This window comes from Plasmodium cynomolgi, chromosome 8, assembly GCF_000321355.1.
Source record: "Plasmodium cynomolgi strain B DNA, chromosome 8, whole genome shotgun sequence".
NCBI classification, from domain to species: Eukaryota; Apicomplexa; class Aconoidasida; order Haemosporida; family Plasmodiidae; genus Plasmodium; species Plasmodium cynomolgi.
Genome location: NC_020401.1, coordinates 566,741 through 586,423, shown reverse-complemented (window position 1 = coordinate 586,423; position 19,683 = coordinate 566,741). Strand labels below are relative to the sequence as shown.

At 40.4% G+C, this 19,683-nt stretch overlaps 5 protein-coding genes across 5 annotated transcripts in view; 3 read left to right on the top strand and 2 right to left on the bottom strand.

Moving 5' to 3' along the window:
* Positions 1–455: 455 nt before the first annotated feature.
* On the bottom strand, positions 456–2,324 carry PCYB_082260 (hypothetical protein; the record flags this gene model as incomplete). The annotated part of the gene is made up of 1 exon (XM_004221964.1): positions 456–2,324. A coding segment is annotated over one exon (1,866 nt), but the record flags the coding sequence as incomplete, so codon positions are not given.
* A 1,474-nt stretch (positions 2,325–3,798) lies between these two features.
* On the bottom strand, positions 3,799–8,745 carry PCYB_082250 (hypothetical protein; the record flags this gene model as incomplete). Its single annotated transcript, XM_004221963.1, has 7 exons — positions 7,688–8,745; positions 7,066–7,543; positions 5,580–6,948; positions 4,938–5,433; positions 4,538–4,830; positions 4,115–4,316; positions 3,799–3,904 (listed from the first exon to the last, which is right to left on the bottom strand). The coding sequence occupies exons 3-7, from the start codon at positions 6,946–6,948 to the stop codon at positions 3,799–3,801; spliced, it is 2,466 nt and encodes an 821-aa protein (XP_004222011.1). The 5' UTR covers positions 7,066–7,543; positions 7,688–8,745.
* A 3,108-nt stretch (positions 8,746–11,853) lies between these two features.
* Positions 11,854–13,491, top strand: PCYB_082240 (GMP synthetase; the record flags this gene model as incomplete). The annotated part of the gene is made up of 1 exon (XM_004221962.1): positions 11,854–13,491. A coding segment is annotated over one exon (1,638 nt), but the record flags the coding sequence as incomplete, so codon positions are not given.
* A 2,270-nt stretch (positions 13,492–15,761) lies between these two features.
* Positions 15,762–17,543, top strand: PCYB_082230 (phosphoglucomutase; the record flags this gene model as incomplete). The annotated part of the gene is made up of 2 exons (XM_004221961.1): positions 15,762–16,087; positions 16,184–17,543. The coding sequence occupies 2 exons, from the start codon at positions 15,762–15,764 to the stop codon at positions 17,541–17,543; spliced, it is 1,686 nt and encodes a 561-aa protein (XP_004222009.1).
* Positions 17,544–19,415: 1,872 nt separating this feature from the next.
* PCYB_082220 (hypoxanthine phosphoribosyltransferase) overlaps positions 19,416–19,683 on the top strand; it is a gene marked incomplete at its 3' end in the record, with an annotated part of 1,334 nt that continues 1,066 nt past the window's right edge. Inside the window, exon 1 of the mRNA XM_004221960.1 lies at positions 19,416–19,644. Coding sequence (XP_004222008.1) covers positions 19,628–19,644 — 17 coding nt within the window. The remainder of the gene's footprint in view (positions 19,645–19,683) is intronic.

Here is a 19,683-nt window from a genome sequence, read left to right as displayed (position 1 = left end):
TGTTACTTCTCATTCTTTGTTGATTTTTCTATTCACTTATATTTCCATCTTCGTGGAATTGCTTTGCACCACGTTGAACTTGTTCTCTTGTGGAGCACCACCGCTCTACTCCCTTCGCGGCAGAGCAGGCATGTGTACGGGCATATATGCATATATATGTGTACGTACGTGTGTACTACCCCCCTCGCGCGTGAGTTACATACATTTGTGTGTATGCTTACCTACGCGCTTACGACCAATGGGCAGTCTCAATGCATGTGTTGTCGATGACAGTTTTTAAACCGCGTTTTTTTTAAGGAACCTCCCGTTGTTTCTATGTTTTGCTGCTATTTGTTGCTTTTTCCTATTTTGCTGCCTTCTATTTTGCTGCTTCATTTTTCTGCTTCATTTTTCTGCTTCATTTTTCTGGCTCATTTTGCCATCCCCCTCCCCCCTTTTCCTTCCCCTATTCACTTCAAACGCACCGCAACAAACTTGAAACTTTTTTTTCATTTCCCGAATTAAAAACAACCTTATCATAGAGCACTTCCACGTACAGCTGCTTCACAACCTGATCGTTTAGCGCATGGGCATTCAAATTTTTGTAAATGCGCAGCATTTCATCAGGTTCATATTTGCTTAGGAGAAAAATGGCATAATTGAATACCTTCTCGAATAATTTTTTGTAGTGCAAATAAAATTTACGAAGCTGTTCGCTGTTATATGATTGTTGCATGGAATGTTTGTCCAAGTTTATTAGGAAAATATTTTTTACTCTCATTTGGAATTCTCCTAGAAGCAAGTTGAAGATCTCCTCAGGGTTTGTGTGCCACTCTGTTTTGTCTCTCTCATCCGTGTGGTCTTTCTGGGTACACGTAAAAGTAGCCATGTGATTGTTTTCTTCGTTTGAACTTTTACACATTTTGACGTGGGCTTCACGATTGGTCAGTTTTTCTTCCCTACTGAGGATATTTTGCGTAGGTCCATCCTGTTCTATACTACTACTGCTGCGAAGGAAGAAATCCTTCGTTTCTTCACTTGGCGCTAATGAGTGTGCCCCCCCGAACTGGGCACTTCCACGAAAAGTGGCATCTTTCCCCAATCGACGCAAAAAGATGCTATATTTCTCCAACAGTTTTGAATTCTTCATACATTTTTCTTTAAACAAAAATATATTGAACAAAATAAAAAAGTGCACCATAATGTACTTATACCCAACGAGGCAGTACGTAAAACTTACCATATCGCAGTTGACTCTCGAGTTAATTAAACTAAGTATGTAAATATTTACATATTCAATTAGGTAGTTATTAAAGTATGTGTTCATAGACAAACCGATTGTGTATGGAAGGGTTAGGAATTCTTTCGAGTCTACTTTAATAAATGTATTGACATATTTTTTCCTGAGCTTTTTAATTCTCATTTTTGCGTAGTTATGCTTCTTCCTTTCCTCTGTTGACGTATCATCCTGTAGGAGCTTCGGGTTGGTTTTTATCCTTTCAATTTCTTCGATAATCCTGTTGGTTATTTTTTCCATCAATTGTGCATCAAACATTTGAAATTTCCCCAAAAAGAAAAACAAAAGCTTTAAATGGTACAAATTAAAATTTTGTGCGTGTTCGTTGAAATAACTTAACACTTTATTTAGAAGGAAGGTGAACATATCGTTTAGTTTGTAAAACGAGTTTATGTAGTCCACTAGAAGCGTTCTCTTCGCCTCTTCCCCGTTGGCCATGCTGAGTTGATTTCCCTGCTGCGTCGCCTCTTCCGCGTTTCTCATGCTGAATTGATTTCCCTGCTGCGTCGCCTCTTCCGCGTTGATCATGCTGAATTGATTTCCCTGCTGCGTCGCCTCTTCCGCTATGGCGCTGCCCTCCTTTGGGTTGGCCCCATTCAAGGGGAAATCTCCAAATCCGTCATTTTTACAGCCCCTCTGGGAGTACTCCTTCTGGGAAGCTCCACCGGGGCTATCTAACAAGGGTCCCTCCCCAACATGAGCGCACCCGTCAGTCGTCACTTCCCTGTATGACCCCCCCTCTATAGCAACATTGGTCTCTTTCCCCTTTATGAGGGAATACAAAAGAATGTCTACATTGTCAGCCCTGTCATATTTTGCAATGTAGTTATAAACGTGTGTATATACTTCGCCACTATTATATGTGCCTCCAACGGAGGGACCACTTTTTTTCCCATGCTCCTTCAGGTACCTCTGCACAATTCGGAGGTTAAGACTCTGATGGCTATCGTGTATAATCGCCTGAATATTTGAATTACATATTTTCTGGAAATGATGTAAAAATTTTGTAATGTTTATCAATTCTTTAAAATCACAATGAACATAGCCACTTATTTTGGAAAAATTTATTGCGTTATTTATGAGTATACTAAACAGAGTACAGATGACGTCTATTTTTAAGTAATTGAGTTTGTAGAGACATCGATATATGTCGTGTATGGAGGATGATGTTAGAAGAGTTTTATTTTTTTGAATTTCGCTCAACAAATTATTTAAAAAAATGAGTTTGTTTTTGCTTATTACACTGTTATCTTCCTCTTGGAGGAATTTATTTTTTTTTGTAAACTTTATTATTGCCTGAACAAATTGTGGCACTTGATTATATTTGACACTTTTTTTGTCAAAACTGCCTTCATTTTTGCTTAAATTGATTTTTTCTTTTTTTAAGTACGAGGGGATTCTTTTGCTCACGATCAGTGAGGAGTTCACCTTTTTCCTTATGGGGCTAATTTTCATACTTCTGCCTCGTGTCCCTTAAGGAGAAAGTTGGCTGGAGAACGCGGGCCGCTTGGGCGACGTCAGCATGGTGCTTGCGCGGCGTTTCATGTGATTTATGCAGTTTGGCTGCTGTTAGATTGCTGTTAGGTTGCTGTTAGGTTGCTGCTTGTTTGCCGCTTATTTACCGCCTGCTTTCCATGTGTGCATTTTGCTTCTCCTCCTTGCTCCGCGCTACAACAGTGGGGGGGTGTTTTCCCAACTGGTTACATGGCCATACAAGGAGTGGGAAATTTTCTTTTTTTTTTTTTTTTTTTTTTCGCAGTACGCTTTCAAATCATCATACGGGGGGAGGTGATAAAGTTTTGCTGGTACTATGCCTGCGTTCGCAAACTGCATGTGCGGGATTCACATAAATCCTGTGCTCACCCGCTGGGCGTTTATGGCGACCAGCGGTCACGCGGCAGGAAAGCACTAAACAGGAACACATAAAAAATGGCAACTAAAATGGGGCAAAAAAGTGGCAACTAAAATGGGGCAAAGTAAATGGCAACTAAAATGGGGCAAAATAAATGGTAACTAAAAAATGGCAACTAAAATAGGGCAAAAAAATGGCAACTAAAATGGGGCAAACAAAGGGGCGTAATGCGTACACCACAGGCATTCTCTCTTCCCAGCCATGATAACAACAAAAAAAAAAAAGAAAATGATTATCTTCCTTATCACCTTTTGTTTTAGTAAAGCGCATGGCGATACCCTCACCGTGCATACATACGTACATACATATATACATACATACTACACATTGTGGGCATACTTACACCCACGTAATGCGTACTCACACGAGTGTATGCCGCCCGTGTGTTAAAAAAAAAGAAAAAAAAAGAAGCAACGTGTAGAGCTGACAAAACGATGGCGAAAACAAATCACGTCGCGCAAACTGCCCCAATTTGTTAAAAGGGGCAAAACGACGGTGGAGGCACAAATCTGCCTCGCGTGCCCAACAGGGAGGAAGCAATTTTTTCATTTTGCTTCGCTTCAGTGCAGTTGGACTCACTTCGGCACATTTCGGCACACTTGGGCACAGTTCAGTTCATTTTTTTCTTCTTTTTTTCTTCATATTCAATGACGTCCCAGAAGTTTCTGTGTGTTTTGTCCCACGAGCTCATGTCGTAATGCTTCGTGTCGACCTTCCTGCAAGGGGGGAAGAACGTAAGCCAAAGGGGGTAACACGTACATTGACATAAAAAACCTGCTACGACGCAGTCGAATGAACGCGCATGAGCAAGGGGGAGGAATACACACATTATACACTACCACCACACCTCTCTCATATTATATGCACATATGCGTTCTTCCTTAGCGGAAGTGGGTCAAAGTATGTGATTTAAAATGATCCCCTACGTCCAAGTGTACAAGGCTCGTTCAATCCACATCAAATTTGTAACCTTGGCATCTTCCCAATTCTCATTTTTTATCAAATTGTTTACTGTTAAAATATGCGTGTAGTTGTCATTGTTTATGCTTCCGCCTAACTTCAAAATGTGATCCATAAAATCGCTCCTCCGTATCTCATCGGACAGTTGCGAAACGTTGAAGATGCAATCTGTGGGGGAGAAAGCGTACACATGGTAAGCAGCGATGTGTGTGGGTGGGGTGAAAAAAAGACATTCACAAGAAAGTGCATATACATATGCATATACATATGCATGCGCGTATGCATGTGTATACACACACATGGAGAACTTCTACGTTGTGCATCATGCCACGTTGATAGCTAATTGAGACAACTACGTGAAGGATCCACTCCCGGCTATTCACACGTACCCTTCAAAACGTTCCTGCGGAATTCAATCAATATCGTCCTAACTATCGGGTAACGCAAAAAGTAATTGTATATCTGATCCTCTTCATTCCTTTCATTCGTTTTATGTATTTTAAAATGCTCAAAAATTTCATAAAAAATGTGATGTATTTCATCCAGTATAGCTGTCAAATAATGTAGCTGCTTATCATTATCTTTAAAATTTCCTTCGTTGAAATTCTTGGGTATACAAAAGCTTTCGTAGTATTCACTTTTATTTGATGCTCCGTTTTTGCCAATGTTCTGATTGCTATCCCTTCGATTCGGTGGGGGAGGGTGACCTGGATCATCACTGTTGTTGACTGTTCTGAAGTTGGTCGATTTTCTTTTCCTTAAATTTCCAAAATGAATTAGCTTTTTTACTTTCGTTTTTTATTTTTTTCTACTCTTTTTACACTGTCCTGTGTAGAGGAGGCCTCCCCGATGTGCTGACTCCCCCGGGAAAGATGGTCCCCCCGATCGAGTTGATGATCCTCCCTTTCCTTCTTAATTTCCGCGTCGCCTTTGCTTTCTCGGCCCGTTTCCCCGCCACCCGCTGGGCGGTCCTCATCGTCACCCACGTCAGCATCTATCTCGGCATCTACCTCAGCATCTATCTCATTATCTACCTCAGCATCTATCTCATCATCTACCTCAGCATCTACCTCAGCATCTGCCTCAGCACCAACGTTAGGATCCACACTGGCATCCCCATCGGCTACCCCCTCCTCTTCCGCTTCACCCCCTCGGGTCAGCCTCCCCCCCTCGAAATAACTGCGCAGGAACCCCACCACATAGTTATCGTACTTCCTAAAGTTCCTCTCTGAAATGAACTTGTAAATAATTTCGTCCTCAAAAGGAATGAACCTTTCGGATGTACCTGCATGAAGGGAGTGATGATCAAATTGGTTCGGAGAATATTCTCCATCACTACGCAGAAAATGCTTCACGTTACTACTAGCCATTTCACCATTTGTGTTTTTTTTTTATCGATATGTTTGCTAATATGTATGTTCATATTGATACAGCTGTTGATGTTGTTATTTGTTCTATTCATTTTATCTTCGCAGTGGTCTGGGGTCTCAAATTGCGCATCCATCGGGTTGTGCTCCTCTCGAGCAAGGTACGGAACTCTCGATTGGAACAAATCAGCTGCACAGCTTCTATCATTCAGGGGGTCACTACTGGTGGGGGTTGTTCCTTTCACACCGTCTGCATTTACAAAAAAATTATTGTCACTATGTGGAGGGTAATTTTTATTTACATTTTCCGCAGTCAGATTTTCCATGTAGAATACATTTGGGTTGTTCATACGATCATACGTACCATCATTTGGATAAAAATTCGGAAGATGGTCCTTCTTAACAACTCCATTTTGCGTTCCTATGATGAAATTACTTTCGACGTGCTCTCCACTAAAATGCTGCAGCGGTGCTTCTTTCCCCTTGGGATAATTGTGTTTGTCATCAAAAAATTCCATTCCGTTTTGTAAATTTAGGTCGCATGAGTTATTGTCCACCTCGGGATCCATCACACTTATGTCACCCTCTTCGCTGTCCGTTTCGAACTCTTTGTCTAAATCGATGAAGCTGTCCTCGAAGGACTCCTCCAATTCGTTGTCATTGCTTCTGTCTCCGTTTTTTCCACTAAGGGGATTTCCTATTCGTACAGCTAAGGCGTCTTCCCTGTCTCCCTTCACTGAGGTGCTTTCCGCCTCGAAATGGTATCCACCCACCTGCGAGGAGTCACCACGCGAAGATCTCGAGGCTACCCCGGAGGATATTCCAGCGGCTACCTCATCGGCTACTCCAGCGGCTACCCCAGCGGCTACTCCAGTGGGTACCCCTGATTCCTCCCCTTCGCAGAGGTCATCCTCCCCCTCCTGTGCGCATCCCTGATCGACCATCCGGTACGCACCACCCAGCGCCATCGAGCCGTTGTAAGGGACGCCCCAACTTGTGCACTCGCTGTACAACACGCTTTTAAAACGATGAATCCTCATCCTTTCATATTCACTGCATTTAAAATTAATAAATCCGTAAAGGTTGGAGGAGAAGTTCAAGTAGGACTGTGCCATAGCAAAAAATTTGGTTAAAAAGTAGGGCTTCCTTTTAATATCCTCTAAAAAGTTAATCTCGGGGAAGTAGTTATACCCATGTACTTTAATGCACGAACTGCTTTCCTTCCACATGTAGTCACTGTCATCAATACACAAGGAGACACTGCGATAAGTCGGTAATATTCGATTCAGGTGTTTCAACCCATTGACGCTGTCTTTTCTCGAGAAAACTCTGTTCCCAAAAAATTTTTTAAGGGGATCCAACAATAACAGACAAGATTTGGCATGCTCCAAAGTCCCCATAGTGTACAAATATATTTCATATTTTTTATTCATTTTTTGTAAAAATTGAATCACTCCAGGTCTTAATTTGTAATAAATAGTATATGACCCTTTGTGATATTTCACATTTGTTTTGAGGACGGATTGTTCCAATTTTTCGATTTTTTTTTTTTATTTATTTTTGTCCTTCAAATTTTCATAATGTATAAATTTTCCATTATGTTTTAACAAATTTATGGTATTCATTTTGGCCAAAAAATCGCAATAATTTTCATAGCTTGATTTTATGTCCTGATATTTGTTCATGTGATCCATTCCGTTGTTTTTTTTTTGGCAGAAAATGGAGTACATTTCTTCTTGGTTCATTTCGGGGCACAACGTGCCGTCGCCATCGCAACTGACCTCGCCATCGCCGTTGCAATCGACATCACAATCGACATCGCCATCACCGTGACCATCACCGTCGTCATCGCCATCGCCGTCGCCATCTGCGCCTCCACCTGCATCGAACTCCTGGACGCCGCGGGGGAGGGCCTCCTCTACCTCCACGTTATCCTCCTTCTTGCTGTTCGTCGCGCCGCCCTCCAACGAGTCGCAGTTTTCCTCGAATGGGAAATCGGTTACGCGGTGGGGGGAAATCGTGGCATCACTGCGGGGGGAGGTGCACGGAGGGTCGCGATTTTCGCTGCGATAGTGGATGCGCTGGTCGATGGGGTCCTCTGCGCCGCCACCACCTTTGCCATCACCTTTGCTGTCAACTTTGATACCATCTTTTCCACCCCCCCCTGCGTACCCCAGTTCGCCCTCCAACTCCTCGTCAATATCTGTCGTAATGTTTATCACATCGCTGTTCATATTTATGGAGATAACAAAAAAAGATGCATGCAGCAAGGTGTTGTCCAGGTCGAGCACAAGGCACAATTTTCTATTCTTAATGATATTACTAATTCGTTCCTTCTCCAAATCGATCACCTTATCGGTGTTTATGTACAACTCCTTCTCGTTGGTTAAAAACCCAGGAGACAAAAAATATTTCTGTTCTTTTTTATTTTTGTTAATCTCCTCCTGGTTTAAGAAGCAGTTGGTACATAATCCCGAAAAAATGACTTCGTGGTTGCACCTTTCATCACTAATTTCGCATAACAATTCATTCGGACAGTTAATGTGGATATATTCGTCCTTTTCCAAAATTGGGTTCTGTTTTATTATGCGGATTCTGCCATGATTGCTACTTCGCAAGGTAACATAGCTGTTTTTTTTAATATCACAGTTGTTTTTATTGTTTAGAATTAAATTAATGAAGTTATTTTTTTCATTTATCGATTCGTTTCTTCTCTCCTCCGAGTTATTATTTCCTACGTCTCGGTTGTCTCTCGTGTCTGTGCTTGTTTCCCTGTTTGGAAAGGTACCTTGGCTAGCCACATCATCAATTACATCCTTGTCTACACCATCGGCTGCTTCCCTTCTTTGAAGATTCTCAGTGTAATGATCTCCTAAACTGCTGCGTATTTCGCAGCTGTTACCATTTTGACTAGCTAAGCGGGTTGTCCCTTCTTCTTCTCCTTCTTCTCCGTTTTTTGATTTTCCATAGGATGTAACCTCCGTTTCGCCGCTTCCCAAATGGAAGTTCCTCCGCTGGGAAGAGCCTTCCTCTGTAGGCCACTCCCCTATGAGGGGTCTTCTCTCCGTGTGCGATTCTCCCGTTCGCTCCGCGTCAATGCGGTCCTGCCCTGTCTCAATGACAAACGCAATTATTTGATTCGAGCTAACTATGGAGTTGTTATCTACAGCCCATTTTAACTTACACGGCAGAGCTATGTTGGGGGGCAAAAATATTTTTCCCGTATCCATTAAAAAAAAAAAATAAAAAAATAAAATAAAATAAAATAAGAAAATGCAAGAAAGTATACTACGATAACGTAAAAACAGATTTTAATTAAAAAAAAAAAAAAGGAACAGAAACCCTTATTAACAAAATTTAGCAAAACAATTTCATCGTGGTAAGTTCAAAAGGAGAAGGACGGAGCCAACGGTTGGGGAAGTATAAAACTAGGTATGTATATTTTCCCCTATGATGTGCACTCCCAATGAGGGATGGTTGTCATGCGGTTGTAACGGAAACAAATGGGGGGTGGGGGGACGCAAAATGCGGTTCTTCTCTCAGCGGTTGGGACATAAAAGGAAACGCTCATGAGAGGCTGTTATTAATAGTGTTGTTGATGGAGTGGCAAACGTAGAAGAGATACGGGGGGAAAGGGGGGGGGGTTGTGGTTCCCCACGTACATCATATATGTTTTTATATTCATATGCATATGTGCGTATGTACGCATCCATGTCATGTACTCATATGCCCCCTCATTGGAGTCAACCTGGGCATAAACTGAAGCGCGCACCTTCTCTCTTTCCAGCCAAGAACGCTCACCTTTTCAGCTTGCGCACAATTTTCAGTGTTTCAAAATTACGCGCGAGGAACGGGTTATTTGGGGGGGTTGTGCTTTTTTCATCTTCGCAATAATCACCCGTACAAAATGGAAATTAAAAACAGAGCTTTGGAATACATAGTACAGGAGCATATGGTTGAGGGAGGTTTTACGAAAATTGTTTTTTTTGAAAAAAGTGTCATACCTTTTTGTTTCCTTTCTTTGTACATATATTTTTTGTACCATTTTGCGTTTATTTTTTATTTATTTACAGTTTCGTCGCTGTACCTGCCTTTTTTTTTTTTTTTTTTTTTTTTTTTCCATACTTGTGCAGAACCCCGATCTTCCCATTGTGGTACGTTTCCATTTTTTAAAAACCCGTTCGGCTTGGCTTTGCTTGGCTTGCTCATTTTTTGTTCTTTCCCAAATGAGTTTGACCTTGACTTTCATTTTGCGTTTTGGTTTGAGCTTGACTTTTAGTTTGCTTTTCTACCCGCGTTAAGCCTTTTTTTTTCGAAGAAAGATAAAATGGGACGCCGCCCCAATTAGACTGCCGCGGCTTTATCCTATTATACAAGCGTATACGCAAACCTCACCGCAAAGGGTTAAGTGTGCCTGCAGTATGTGTTTTTTCTTTTTTCTTTTTTTTTGTAAAGAACAATCCTCGCACGCACAGACAGATAAAAATGACCGCATTGCGCTTTTACGTGGCATTCGCCTTGTAGATGACTGCAAACCACATTGCCATACAACCATCAGTGGAGAAAAAGAACGAGCCGTGTTATAAAAGTCATTTTTTTTACATTACATTTTCTACCATTCAATTTCGAAAAAATGGAGAAAACAAAAAAAAGCAGTTGCTTGTGATGAATGGGAGGAAAAAATCCCCTTTAAGAGAAAAACCATGGCACACAAAAATAAGCACATTGAGTGCATATACCTCCGATTTAGCGTCGCTCATAATTTTTTTTTTGGCTTCAAGTTTTTTTCTACTTTTTTAACATGAATAAGGAATCGTTTCCGTTTTTACCTTGCCTTTGCGTCGTCAGGTTTTTCCATCCCTATTTCTACTTCCCTTAAGTTTTCACAGTGGAGTTAAACTGACGGAAGTTGCGCGGGAGAGAGTACCAAGCGACACACACATAGAGAAGTGTAAGCCTCCACGCATGTGCATGGCTAGACGCGTATTTATACATTTGGACATACATGCACATATCATCTCTGGGTGCTTCCCCAAAATGCCCCTCCTCAGGCCAGCGAGAAAAGGATTTTTTTCTAAAGGCGAAAACGGTATAAAAAAGGGACCTTGTCTTGACAAAGCGCCTACCTAAAATTAGATGCTTGGAAATACATGCGCGTGAGACACCCTTGGCGAACTTCTATATCTGCTGCAAAACACATCGGTGGGAGTACATAGGAGATACAATTTGAAAAAATAAATAAAAAGGTATAGTCGAACGGGGGGAAAATAAGCTCCCACATGACGTGTGTGCATTTTCTCCACTTCTACATTTGGCCCTTTGTCTGTTTAAATTTTTCTCAGTTGGGATAAATGGCTGTTTGTTTAAGGTTCCACGCGAGTGGTTAAAATGGTTATGCACACTTTTACATTTATAGTAGATGCTCAAAAAAAAAAAAAGGGGGCAGGATGAGGTTCGTTCTTTACATTCACGTAAACATATTGTGAAATAGATAAAAATTTCCATTTTATCTTCGTCCCTTTATATTGTGACGCACCCCACAAATGGTTCATTTCGTCTTGGTACAGTGAGTACACTCCACAGGTAGTCATCACCACAATTGGGTTTTTCTCCACAGCTTATCTTCCCCGTGATGCTTTTTTTTAAAATAAGGAAACAAAATTTAAGCTCACAAATTGGATAAGCTGATACGATGGGCATTCCTGTGGGAGAGGTTCTAATGAAAATAATGGGTTCCGTTCCTCTCTACGTAATTGTAACCTCATGAAAAAAAAAAAAAAAAAAATGCCTTCTTCCATATGTTCTTTTTTTTTTTCTCCCTCCCTTTTTGCGAACTAAGTTATTATTCCTCCCCGCAAGATGCAAATTAAGAAGCATCGCCCCTGAGTGCACGACGAAAGAGAGAGAGGCCCTAGCATATGTACGAATGTGCATATATGTATAGCACGTATATTTGTATATAATACCTGGCGCATACATATATAAATGCCTCATAAGTATATTCCTCTTACATATGTATACTCTTCGTCCTTATGTACCCCCCCCAACTTAGCAAAGCTGCATAATGCGCCCTCTTTTTTCCCAGGCGAGCATAAAAACGCCCTCCTCCACATCGCGTACTAATTCAGCGAACGATTAGTTGAACCTTGGTCACACTCTGCAATTCCGCTTGTTGACGCTGCCGGTTCTGGGCTGGAATAAAGCGGCATCTGTAGATTCTACATTAGATTTGCTTCTTCTGATCTTCTACGCGAGACCTGTGCCGCACTCTTCTGAGCCGTCACGCACCTTTTTTTGGCAACCACCCCCCTTTTTTTTCTTTTTTTTGCTTAATGGAGGGCGGTGACTACGACAAGATACTGGTGCTGAACTTCGGCTCGCAGTACTTCCACCTGATCGTGAAGCGGTTAAATAACATCAAAATATTTAGCGAGACGAGGGACTATGGCATTGATGTGAAGGAAGTGGAAGAGTTAAACATCAAGGGGGTTATTCTGTCTGGAGGCCCTCACTCCGTTAACGAGGAGAATGCGCCTCACTTGAAGAAACAAGTATTGGAATATTTTTTGGAAAAAAAAATACCCATTTTTGCTATATGTTATGGAATGCAAGAAATAGCTGTACAGATGAATGGTGAAGTTAAAAAGTCCAAAAATTCAGAATATGGATGTACTGATGTGAAAATAATAACAAGTAAAAATAAGAGTGAAGAAAAATATAAGAATTACAAGCTAGTGGACGAAGATAGCAAAGGCAGCAAATGTATCCTTTTCGATGGTATAAAAAATGCAGAGAAAAGTACCGTATGGATGAACCATACAGATGAAGTGACCAAAATTCCGGACAATTTTTTTCTTGTAAATTCTACTGATGACTGCTTAATATGTGCCATGTACAATGAGGAACATAATATATATGGAGTCCAGTACCACCCTGAGGTGTACGAGTCTGTAGATGGAGATAAGATGTTTTACAATTTTGCCTTTAATATTTGTAAATGCACGAAAAAATTTGATCCAATTCGATATCACGAAATTGAGCTGAACAATATAAAGAAATACGCACAAGACCATTACGTAATTGCTGCCATGTCAGGGGGAATAGACAGCACTGTCGCTGCTGCATTTACACATAAAATATTCAAAGAAAGATTTTACGGCATCTTCATAGATAATGGATTGTTAAGAAAAAATGAAGGCGAAAAAGTGTACTCTTTTTTAAAGGGACTATTCCCAGATATGAACTTAACCAAAATTGATGCATCCGAAAATTTTTTAAATAACTTAAAAGGTGTTACCGATCCGGAACAAAAGAGGAAAATTATCGGAAAATTATTTATCGAAGAATTTGAAAAGGCAGTAAAGAACATAAATATTGATATTAACAAAACTTATCTCCTACAAGGTACTTTATATCCGGATATTATCGAAAGCAAGTGTTCAAAGAGGCTGTCCGACACGATTAAAACGCATCATAATGTTGGAGGGCTACCAGAAAATTTAAAATTCAAACTATTTGAACCTTTTAAATATTTGTTCAAAGATGACGTGAAGAAATTATCACAAGAATTAAATTTGCCAGAAGAAATCACAAACAGACATCCCTTCCCAGGGCCTGGATTGGCCATCCGGGTCATCGGAGAAATAGACAAGCAAAAATTGAATATCCTCAGGGAAGTGGACGATATTTTTATCAACGATTTAAAGGCTTATAATTTGTACAATGACATCAGCCAAGCATTTGCTGTTTTGTTGCCCACCAAATCTGTCGGAGTAAGCGGAGATGCGAGATCGTACGATTATGTGTGTTCGCTTAGGGCAGTTAAAACATCTTCCTTTATGACCGCCAGCTGGTATAAAATTCCGTACGACATTTTGGAAAAGATCTCCACGCGTATTCTTAGCGAGGTTAAGGGAGTCAACAGGATTCTCTACGACATTTCCTCCAAGCCTCCTGCGACGATCGAGTTCGAGTGAGCGCACAGCGAAGCGGTAGGGACGGTACACACTCTGCAGGTGCCTCTTTAGGGGTATTATCCAAATTGGCATTCACCTTTCACCCGCTTCCCCGTCTTAGCGGCCATTTGTTTTCCACCGCTGCACATCTAGCGCAACGCGAACTGTGAAAGATTTAATTTGCGCCAATTGAGGGGTATCCCCAAAACGTTGGACACCTTATTGTCCCACTTCAAAGCGTAGTGTTCCATGCACAGTTAAGGTGTCATAACTTCCCATTTTGTCAAGGCATTACATGCACGCAACACCGTTGGGTGGTTAAGAAGCTGCCTCTTTTTTTCCTCCACTCAAATAACACACGCTTGCTTTCTTACCATTTGCAACTATTTTGTCATAAATGGTGCGTTCGTGTAGATATTCTTAGTGGAGCCCTTCGGCGCGGGTACAAAATGTGCACTGTTGCTTTTTCTGCCCATGTGTGTAGCAGACTGCCGCAAAACTATGGCTTTAGCGGTAGCGATAAGGGATCGCATCAAACAGTAGCGTTTTCCCAATAGCCATTTAAACCCAATTATAAATCAAAAAACATAGGGACGGCTACAAATATAGCTGCGCTTGACCCATCTCTTTCGTTTCAAAAGGAGCAATTTTTTTTTTCCCCTTGGAATGGCAGAAACAAATTCTCAAGGAGAGATCAAAAAAAAAAAAAAAAAGGAAAAGCGAAGTGCCACTCCTTCATTTTTATCGCCTAATTGTGCTTTTCATGTCGTGTGCAAAATTTCTCTGTTTGTTTAAGCACATTTCCGTTACAAACAATGGAGCTCTTCACAGTTTATAAGATTTATCCTTTTCGAGTGGATATCTGCACAATTAGGACAGCATTGCAAAAGAAGAAGTAACTTGTAGGGGAGTTTTAAAGGGCGTTATTTTTTTTTTTTTCCAAGGCACGCGAACGTTGCGCACAGTCAATTAGAATTTTGAGGCACACGCATCAAGTGTGCTACTTGTGTCATATGCTTCATTATGCAACAAGTAAAAAATTGTGTAGTTTTTTTTTTTTTTTTTTTTTTAAATTGCCATATATTGTACAAACACGTGAGAAGAGAAAATTTGTAGTAGAAGGAAAACACTGCATGGCATTTTTTTGTATTTCTCCACCAGTAGGTAACCACTTTATCCCTTCTGTGTAACAAAGGACAAGAAGGTACAACTAAGAGGGGGGCCTTAAGTTGGAAAACTCTGCACACCGTATGAAAGGGACCCGTGCGTTGGCTGACCTTACGATCGAACCAGATTTATTTCACCATTCGGAGGACCCCCTAATGTTTAAGCAAAAAAATGCACACACACAAATGTGTGCACAATGCATTTTTGTAAAAATCATAGACATATGTTTCCCTCGGATGCTAGAAAAAAATAATAAAATGAAATATGCATAAATTGTGAGACCATTTTAACGCCGCATTGTGGGATACCTTTTGAGCAATTTTTATTGGCATCATTTAATTTACAGTACATTCAATAATAGGAATAAACGTGCTATTGTGTTTTCTCTCATCAAATTTGTCGTGTGTACGTGCATGGACGTGTGGCCATATGCGTCGGCTCATCGGAGAAGTGACAGATAGAACGTTTCTACAAAGTGGTGTATTTACACATGCTAAACAGTTTTAATGGCACAACATTTTGGGTAAATGGGCTTCAATTAAAAAAGGCATTCCTGTGGTGTAAATTTTATGCACACTTGTAAAGTGTAGAGATTGTAAACATCAACACTTTTGGGAAAAATTGACAACGTGAAGTAGCCGAATTGGGGGTGCAGAAACTGCATAACACATGAACCGTTCAGGTAATTTTTTGTTTACAATGATAGTAAAGTAGGCACAACTAGCCATTTTTTTTTTTTTTTTTTTTTGCTTATGAATAGCCAAGCACATAGTTGCTTATATGCGTGTTTCTACTTATTCATCATTTTTCATTTTTCTCTTTTTTTTTATTTTTCCCACCATTTTTTAGCAAACCGCTTAAATTTCCTACCCTCTTACAAGATAAGCGGAAGCTCGAAAGGCTCAAATTAGTTCTTTCCTTTCAGCGTGGATTGAAGCACTTTGGGGAATTTTTTTAATGCTCCTACTTTTACAAAAAAGGCATAAATTTAATTTAATATATCCCATAATTTTTCTACGCGTTGATTTGGTTACTTCTGAGCTCTACATTTTTTTTTAGAATTTTTTTTTTCTTTCGGTGAAAAATTTTTGAAGGGATAAAACAAAAAAAAAAAATACCTCAAAATGAGTGGAATACAAAATGAACAACTTGCGGTGTCTGTTGAATTGTGGAACCTATTTCGGAAGCCCCAATATTTAGCCGACGAAACGAAAGAAGCGCTATCTACGTATAATGAGGAAGAACTAAAACGTTTGTTTTTGAGGAGACTAAATTTCGGCACAGCTGGTCTAAGGGGGAAAATGGGGGTCGGGTTTAATGCAATGAATGTTGTCACAATTATGCAAACGACGCAGGGATTGTGTACCTATTTAATTAATACGTACGGAATCAATTTGTGTAAAAACAGGGGCATCATATTTGGCTTCGACGGAAGATATCACTCAGAGTCGTTCGCGCACGTAGCAGCATCTGTGTGCTTATCAAAAGGGTTTCGAGTGTATTTATTTGGTCAAACAGTTGCTACACCTATATTGTGTTACTCCAGTTTTAAAAAGAGCTGTTTATGTGGGGTGATGGTTACAGCTTCTCACAATCCCAAGTTGGACAATGGTTATAAAGTGTATGCGGCAAATGGGGCCCAAATAATTCCACCTGTGGATGTTAACATCTCCGATTGTATATTAAGCAATTTAAAACCATGGAGTGATGTGTATGATTATTTAGATGAAAATTTTTACTTGAAGGACACCTCCCTAGTGGAGGACATTTACTACGAAATGTACGACTCGTTTATGTCTGACATGAAAAGCGAATTTAATTTTAACTGCCATAGGAATTCACGTACAAAACTGGTTATAGTATACTCCCCCATGCATGGAATTGGGAGAAAATTTGTCCAAGGTATTATGCACATAGTCGGGTATAACAATTTACTGACGGTGCCTCAACAAGCTTTACCTGATGCTGATTTTTCTACAGTTACTTTTCCAAACCCTGAAGAAAAGGGAGCACTAAATTTGTCCATGGAACTAGCCGATGTGGTGAATAGCCCCATAGTAGTTGCAAACGACCCCGATGCAGACAGATTTGCTTGTGCAGAAAAATTTAACAACAAATGGAAGATATTTTCTGGGGACGAGTTGGGAATAATATTTGCCTATCATTTGATGAAACAAAATGAGAAAAAAAATATCGACAAATCGAAACATGTTTTTATCTGTACAGTGGTATGCTCAAGGATGCTAAAAAAGTTATGTGAAATGTATGGGTACAAGTATGATGAAACGTTAACTGGTTTTAAGTGGCTGATAAATAAAGCCATAGATCTGAGTGAGAAAAATTATACCACCTTGTACTGCTATGAGGAAGCCCTAGGACATGCTTTAACCAAGTACGTACGGGACAAATGTGGCATATCTGCTCTAGCGTACTGGATTGAAATAGCCGTTTATTTATATGAAAATGGATTAACCTTTCATGAGTACTTAGAAAACATTCGAAAAGAAATTGGCTACTTTGTAAGTAATAATGGTTACTACACTGTTTTGGATCCGAACGATGTCGTTAGCATATTTAATGATTTCAGAGGTAACGGTTCCTACAAAAGTGAATTGGGATCCTATAAAGTGGTTCACATACGAGACTTAACCACTGGATATGATTCCACCACCCCGGATAGGAAGTCCCTAATTGCGCCTACGCCCGATTCGCAAAGCATTACTCTGCATTTTGAAAACACCGCCATACTTACCATACGGGCTAGTGGAACGGAACCCAAGGTGAAATGGTACAGTGAGATTTCCAGGGGCAGCTATCAAGCCGCGAAGGAAGAGATTGATAAACTGGTGGACGAAGTCATGCCGCTGTTTATGCAACCGGGGCGGTATAACATCAAGCGCTGCTAGGCGAGGAGCGCCGAGATCGCGAGTGATACCTTTGGAGGCGCACCTCATGGGGCGCAGCTATTGCCGGCCGCGTGGTTTTCCAAAATATGGAGGAAGAAAAAAACGTCACAAATAGGGGGGTGAAAATAGGGGGGCACAAATCGGAGGGCACAAATCGGAGGGCACAAATCGGACGACACAAATCGGACGACACAAATCGGACGACCCAAATCGTGAAGAATACGTGACAAACCACGAACCCCAATTTGAAGGAGCACCAGTGGAACGATAGAACGCGCATAGCACACAGCGTTACTTCCCTACTGGTCCGCCTTCTCTGTGTCGCTTTGCTCTGTTTTGTTCGTTTTGTTAGATCGTTTACACCTTTACACCTTGCACCCGTGCAACGAGGCGTAGTGCGGCTCTAAGCCACGCGGCGGATGGGCCAAATGAGCCTAAGATGTGTGCATCGCAAATGTGTGCCCGTGCGAACATGCGAGTGAAGATGCGAAAGCGCAGCAGGACTCAGGAGAACTGGGCAGAGAGTTCACTCCTATCCATACATCATGCGCAAAGCATTTTACATTTCTTTCCACACCCTTCGCACCCCTGCGTCACCACTAATTTCGACTCGTGTGTGGAGTGAACAACATGGTGTTGGCTCCCCAAGAGGCTTCTATCACGCTTAACCGGTTCGCGATTTTATCCGTATCGCCAATGCCATTGCTTTTTTTTTTTTTGTGTTAAGTGAAAAGCTCAACATCTCGTGTAGATTACCCCATAAGCAAAAAATAAAACGGTTGTTCCTCGAAAAAAAGGTAAGGGGAGGGGAAAGAGGAAGGAGAACACGTTTCATCACGTTGAGCCCTTCTTCATACTGTTCGTGGATTCGTTCAGGTTCGCATTTGACGTCAAGGCGTTTCATACATTAGTGTGCCGCCAAACATTTTTTTGCAACATGGAGATCAACCATAGCGCCACGTCACTATATAATATACACTGCGCTGAATGATCGTTCTCTTCCACGGGTGACAGTGTACACTTGAGCCAAATGAAGTCGCCATACAAGCATCCCTATCCACTTTTTTTGATGTAATTTTTCATTTGAAAGGGAAGTACACTATGAGGGTGATCACACTGTTATGCGAAGGAACGTCGAAAATGCTTTTTTTTTTTTTTTTTAAATTGACAAATTGAGATGGTACAATTAGAAAAGAGGTATATGCATGCATGGGATTAGTTTTATGCATACACCTTTTTGCTTCACTAAAGTGTTCATTTAACATCAGGTACTCCACTGCTGCGCTCATCCATTTAGTTAACTTACACGTGAATGGGAGTATGTTAAATGTGAAGCAGGCGAAAAAGAAGGGACATTTCGCAGTTGTGCAAATATCACATTTTTGTCATGTCGCTATTTCGCTGAAACGGCTGAAGAAGGTATAGAAGGCTCTTTCCCCCAAAAGGGATATATAATAAAAGCTATATAGTGTGCTAGGTAGGATGATTTTTGCCAATTTTTATATGCCTTACATATACTTATAAATGCATGTGTTATATCGTGTACATGTATCATGGCGAAAAATATAAAATACGTGAATTGGAGGAGGTGAACTATAGGGATGATTATGACTTAAATTGTTGCGTTTTTTCTCTCTTAAAAAAAAAGCAAATTTATTTAAATTTAAAAAAAAAAAAAAATTCTTTAATTTTTTTACATTTTAAGAACCCTCAGCAAAAAAAAAAAAAAACACGCACGTACATACAAACGTACAAACATACGTACATAAAAGCGTACATAAAAACGTACACAAAAACGTACATAAAAACGTACATAAAAACGTACATACATACGTACATACATACGTACATACTTACGCTTATCAGCTAAGCTAAATCATTTCTACGTTTCACGAAAAAACACAATTTTTGCATTAAACTCAAAGCATACAAATACCTTGGGACATTTTTTATCAAGTCGTTTTGAAGAATTTACTGACCCCTCTTCAAAAGAGAAAATTTCACCCCTGTTTGTAAAGCTTTTTATAGCAGCGGCATTTAGTCCCCCTCCCCTTCTTCCACTCAACGGCGAAAAATAAAAGACAATGAAAATCCCAAATAAGTAAATGAAAAAAAAAAAAAAAAAAAAAAAAAACACAAA